Here is a 5,858-nt window from a genome sequence, read left to right as displayed (position 1 = left end):
CTAATCTGATACTTATCAGATTTTTCAAATAATTAGCCAATAATTACGTTTATTTTGAATCGTTTTGAGATTTCTTTCCTCGGGCAAGTAGCTGATAACATCTTACCTGATATAGTACCATACCATTATTGATATTTTACAGAATTATAAGATATATTGAAACAATCTATAAACAACATAAGCAGATACAAACAAGATTCAAAATGAATAACACTTTATGCAAAACTAGATAAGGTTATTGCTAACTGTAATCAAATTCGAGAAAAACTCGCTAGGTTTAAAATAAGCCACTATTTCTCCAAATACAGATCTCAAAATCTAAGATACTCACACCTGCTTTGGATAAATTCTTATTATGGACATTTCTGCGGATATGCATAAATGGAGAATTATGTCTGTATGTTATGTGATTGCAGAGGTGTGTACTTCAGATTATATGTCTGCAGATATGATTATCTGTAAATACATAGAGAAGATGTGCATGTATATACATATCATAAATTTTCCTAGGAATATAAAGGATTTCTCTACTATGTGTGTTTTGGGTAAGGTATTTTTTCGTGAATTTGTGAATATGCAGAAAGTGTGAAGAATATGTGAAAAAAATTAAAAGGAATTCTAGCAGGAGAGATGAGAGGTGGAGCTAGAGAGCCTGAGATAGTGGGTTACACAAGAAGAGGAAAGGAAACCCTACAGGTCTCAAGGATCTGATTTTTGGAAAGAGGAGGAACAGCCAAGGAGTAGTTGATAGACTAGGAAGGCTGGTTGCCTAGTATTTAGCAGGAAGGGGAGGCCTCTTCACCGACAGGAAACTGAAAGTCTACTCCTATACAGAGAGAGGGAGGAGACTGCGGCAGCGGCAGCGGCTGGTGGGAGCCCGATGTGGCAGAGGGGCAGCCGCCGCCGACCCGGAGGCGGAGGGCCCGCGAAGCTCAGAGCTGGGGATACCGCCGCCATCCTCTTCGCCTACCCCACAGCCCTCCTAGACGCGCTCCCCGCCTACAGATCCACCCCTCCCAGCCCGTGCAAGCACCCGGCTCGTCGCCTGCTGATCCTCCTTCGACACAGGCTCACCGCGGAGGCAGCAGCGAGGTGTCCGATTTGGGCACGTGAGGCCCGCGACCCGGGGCGGCGGACGCCAGCTAGGGCAGGGCCATTGGTGGGCTCCAGGATGGGGAGGGGGGATGGGATGGACTCCTGCTGGAGATAGGGGGTGGAGGCGGGAGCTGGGTGAGGCTGGGGGGGGGGGGGGAGTGCGATGGGAAATAGGAAAAGGGGGTGGCGTTAGGAGCCAGGCAAGAAATGAAGGTGAGCCTGGAGGAGTGAGGGTACCGGATGCCAGAAAGCGATTGTGGGTAGACAAGGGGCGTATGGGCAGCAGGCTGGGGTATCCAGGGCGGGAGGACAGTGAGTGCGTGCGGATCAAGGCGGTGAAGGAATAGATAGGCGCTTTGCAGGGCATCATTGAGAGTGGGCGCCAGGGACGGGTGGTGGAGGCAGTGGGCTCTGAACAAGGAGGTAGCCCGCCCCCTCCTGCAGAGTTCCTAACCCTGGCCAGCACCACTGCCGCTGCCGCCCTTTCCCGCAGTCTAAAGGAACCTAGGAGGGAGAGCACTTGCAGGCACACAGCCAGGATTTCCAGCACTGCTGCCAGGCTCATGGGGGAAAATTTAGGTTCTGACGCAGGGTACAGAGACACGTCGCTGTTGGGAGAACTTCACCTTATGGCATACTGAATGTTTCTCTCTTATCTTCTCTCCTCCCCCTGCAGGCATGAAGACCCCCAACGCACAGGAGGCCGAAGGGCAACAAACCAGGGCAGCTTCGGGACGGGCTACTGGGTCCACAAACATGACGAAGAAAAAAACCTCCCAAAAGAAGCAGAGAGGCAGACCTTCGTCCCAGTCCCGCAGGAACATCGTGGGCTGCAGAATTTCACATGGATGGAAGGAAGGTGATGAGCCCATCACCCAGTGGAAAGGAACCGTTCTGGATCAGGTGCCTATAAATCCCTCTCTTTATCTGGTGAAATATGATGGAATTGACTGTGTCTATGGACTGGAACTTCACAGAGATGAAAGAGTTTTGTCTCTTAAAATTCTTTCCGATAGGGTGGCATCATCTCAAGTCGGTGATGCCAACCTTGCAAACACCATAATTGGTAAAGCTGTGGAACATATGTTTGAGGGTGAGCATGGTTCTAAGGATGAATGGAGGGGAATGGTCTTAGCCCAAGCACCTATCATGAAAGCCTGGTTTTATATTACCTATGAGAAAGATCCTGTCTTGTACATGTACCAGCTTCTAGATGATTATAAAGAAGGAGACCTCCGTATCATGCCAGAGTCCAGTGAGTCTCCTCCAGCAGAGAGGGAGACAGGAGGAGTTGTAGATGGCCTGATAGGTAAACATGTGGAATATACCAAAGAAGATGGCTCCAAACGGATTGGCATGGTCATTCACCAAGTGGAAGCCAAACCCTCTGTGTATTTCATCAAGTTTGATGATGATTTCCATATCTATGTCTATGATTTGGTGAAAAAGTCCTAACTGTTAGGGTAAACTTTGCCACATTTGTGAGAACAAATGTATACTTTGTAGACGTGCAAAACAATGTTGCTTTTCAGTGTATTGAAAGCTTAAGGGTCCCTGTTAATTCAACATCTTTGCCAGCATAACTGTTGTTTTTTTTTTTTTTTTGAAAATACAAATTTATGTGGACATGACATGCTGTGTGTAAGGACTTTGTCATGTTGAAAAGATTGGGTGTGTTTGGTGGATGGGGCATGAAAGGAAGGGGCAGCTGTAAATGCAGGCTGTGAATAAAGTTCAGCTAGTATCATAATCAGTCATCTAAAAATGGAATAGGACTTAGCTGGTCTGGTCTAGAGAGGGGGGAGGAGAAGGAACTAGAGATGGGCTGTAGAGGGAGGGAGAATGGGAGGTGACTGCTTAGGAAGAGGCTCCCTGGAGGAGGGATGGCCTAAGAGAGAGAGGCACCCAACTAGGAGGGGGTAGAGAATAACGGAGAGAGAGTGAGATCTTGGGGCTTAGAGGAAAACAAACAGAATGCCTTGAGTAGAGGGGGTCTCAAAGTAGCTTAGAAGAGGTCCAGAGCAAGCGGTAGGGGGAGAGAAAGTTGGCAGGAATCTGGAGGGTACTCAAAGGGAGGGTCTGCGCATGAGTAAGGAGTCAGAAGGGGAGGAACACTGAGGAAGGAAGAATTCCAAGCAGAAAGATTGACAGAGGAAGTGAGAATGCAGAAAAGGAGGTGTGGGGAATGGGGCCCAGGAGACATGGGAAAGCCCAGGAAAAAGTTGGACTTCTGGCAGTATCCACATTGCCTTCCCCTGGCTCTGTGCAGAAAAGATGTAACAGCTGTCAAAGAAGCCAAATGGGTTGGAAGTTCCCTAGAATGGCATTTTGACAGGGATGACTTGAGTTAAGTAGGAGCCAACTTTATACCTAAAAGGCTTTTCTTATTTCAGGGAGCTCATGCCACACCTGCCGAGCAGAACCCAAACCCTTGGCTTAAACACACTGACCTGACACCCCATGAGCTGGGGGCTGTAAGCAGTCTCCTCACTTTTCCCAGAGGACCAGGTGCAGTAATCTTGGACCCGGAGGTCTTGGTTCATTTCCCTTACACTGGATAAACAATTCTTGTGGGGCGTAGGTAAGCGGAGTGCTCAGGACTTAAGAGATGTGTCTCCTTGCGTTTGGAAAGTATTTTATCCAAAAAAAATTAGAACCTTACTGAAGTCAGGTACAGGAGTCCCCTCACTGTTCTTTCTCCTACTGGACTGTGCCTTGCCTCCCTAGAGAGGAGGGGCATCAGAGGATTGAGCCTAATGTTTATCTCAGGACATGGGGAGTACTTGACAGTCCATGCCTAGCTCAGCAGCTGCCTGAAACCACAGGTGGTTCCACCCAATGCTTCACTGAATGGAGGTCTGCTGCCTCTAGAGTCCCTATTCAGGCTATACCATGACAAAGCTGGTGGCTACTGACCCTTCACAGGTACCTCCTGACCAGCCTTGCCCACCTCAAGCACACAGGGAAGCTGTGATGGAAGTTTGTGCAACTCTGTTTCCAGGTGAGATGGATGGCATGGGGCAGTCGGGCCGGGAGTTGTGACTTTGTATAACTAACTCTTTCAACTGTATAATGCCACATAGAGGGGCGGTGGTTGGTGGGGAGAGGGTGCAGTGACCCCAATAAAGTCCCTCAGGGGTATGGCGCTCTAGCACATGGGTCTGTGTCCTTCTCTTTTTCTCCCCCTTGTCTTTCTCCAGTCATGTTGTGGAAGTTTCCTTCAAAACCTTCTCTCTGATTTCCCCACCCTACACTTCACTAAGATATGCCCCTGCCCTCAAACAAAGAGTTAAGGTGAGCTCACTGCTCAGTCTTCCCTAACTCCATACATTGGGGGGTGGGGGGAAGGGCCAGGTGGTGGCAGGGAGCTTCTAGAATTTGAAAAAAGTGGTAATTCTAGTTCATTCTCTACACCCAACATGACCTGAAACTGTTTGCCTGAAGAATCACACAAGGCAAGCCCACCTTGCAGGGACTGGTTTTCTTTCATCACACAATTTAGTCTAGCAAACACCTGCAGGCCACCCATGGGCCAATTTCAGTCAGGGGTCATGCTTTCTTCGATCCTGGTGTTTTCCATTTTTAAATTAGTTACTTAGACATTTGGGAGATTTCGCATTACAAAAATCCATATTTCTGGCCCACCTCAAAACAAAATAAAACAAAACAAAAAACAAAACAATAAACTGAGAATTAACATTCCACATTCCAACAAGGATACAAGCATCTGGGTCTGAGGAAGGGCTTTGCCCATTTTAGACTCTGAATGCTCTCTCAAACTAGCCATACCCCCAGCTGGCCTGATTCACTCACTGGAATAAAATTCCCAGTTGTCCCCTGAAGGCATTTGCATTTGTAGCTTTGGGGCTAGACCCAGAGGAAACTGCCTAGCCCCACTTTTGGCGTAAGCTCACCCCATTTGCTTTTTTTTATTACATTTTTTAATGTTTATTTATTTTTGGGAGACAGAGAGACAGAGTGCAAGCAGGGGAGGGGGAGAGAGAGAGAGACACATAATCTGAAGTAGGCTCCAGGCTCTGATCTGTCAGCACAGAGCCCAACACGGGGCTCGAACCCACAAAGTGCAGGATCATGACCTGGGCTGAAGTCGGACACTTAGCCAACTCAGCCACCCAGGCACCCCCCAGTTGTTTTTAATCCATTTGCTTTATCTTCATCCCACCAATACTTTAGGTAGGCTCTGTGCCAGGCAGTCTTCAGGCTCAGGTACTGGTGATATGGTAATGAACAAAATAAATGAAACAATCTTACCCTGGTGGAGCTTTCATTTTAGTGCGGGAGACAGACAGTAGTCAAGGTACAATAAGTGAAATGTAAAGTATTGTCAAAGTGGTAAGTGTGAAGAAAGGAAAAATAAAGCAAGGGATGGGGAATTGGAATTCCAGGTGTGAGGCTGAAATTGGATAGATAGAGTCCAGGGAAGGGCTCACTGAGAACATTACTTTTGAGTAAGGACCTGAAGGCAGTGACAGGACCAGTCCTGTGGCTGTCTGGGGAAGGAGCATTCCAGGTAAGAGGGACAGCAGGGCAGGAGTAAGCCTGACATAGTCAAGGAACACCGAGGATACCAGCATGGCTGGAGCTGAGAGAGTAAGGTAGAGAATATCAGGAAAGTGAGTTGAGAGAAATGATGGGGATCTGGCAGAAGCTGATAGCTTAGAGCCTTGGAAGTCCTAGAATGGAATTTGGTTTTTACACTGAAATTGATGGGGATCCATTGAGTATTTTCAGCATAGGTAGGG

General features: G+C 47.8%; 1 protein-coding gene across 3 annotated transcripts; it reads left to right on the top strand.

The window, feature by feature from the left end:
• The first annotated feature begins 953 nt into the window (after positions 1–953).
• On the top strand, positions 954–2,726 carry LOC106988881 (spindlin-2). 3 transcript variants are annotated; one of them, XM_027053129.2, is made up of 2 exons: positions 954–1,092; positions 1,772–2,726. In XM_027053129.2, the coding sequence occupies exon 2, from the start codon at positions 1,774–1,776 to the stop codon at positions 2,548–2,550; it is 777 nt and encodes a 258-aa protein (XP_026908930.1). In that variant the 5' UTR covers positions 954–1,092; positions 1,772–1,773; the 3' UTR covers positions 2,551–2,726. The 3 variants fall into 3 exon arrangements, with proteins under 3 accessions (XP_026908930.1, XP_026908931.1, XP_026908929.1); XM_027053130.2 differs by having other exon boundaries at positions 975–1,105; XM_027053128.2 differs by having other exon boundaries at positions 1,020–1,159.
• The last annotated feature ends 3,132 nt before the right edge of the window (positions 2,727–5,858 follow it).

The sequence above is a fragment of the Acinonyx jubatus genome, chromosome X (assembly GCF_027475565.1).
Source record: "Acinonyx jubatus isolate Ajub_Pintada_27869175 chromosome X, VMU_Ajub_asm_v1.0, whole genome shotgun sequence".
Lineage (NCBI taxonomy): Eukaryota > Metazoa > Chordata > Mammalia > Carnivora > Felidae > Acinonyx > Acinonyx jubatus.
Note: the sequence above shows the minus strand (reverse complement) of the source record. Positions and strands in the feature narration are given on the sequence as shown.

Bases quoted from the DNA above. Each gene is read 5' to 3' on its own strand.
- LOC106988881 (XM_027053129.2), top strand. From the start codon at position 1,774: ATGAAGACCCCCAACGCACAGGAGGCCGAAGGGCAACAAACCAGGGCA.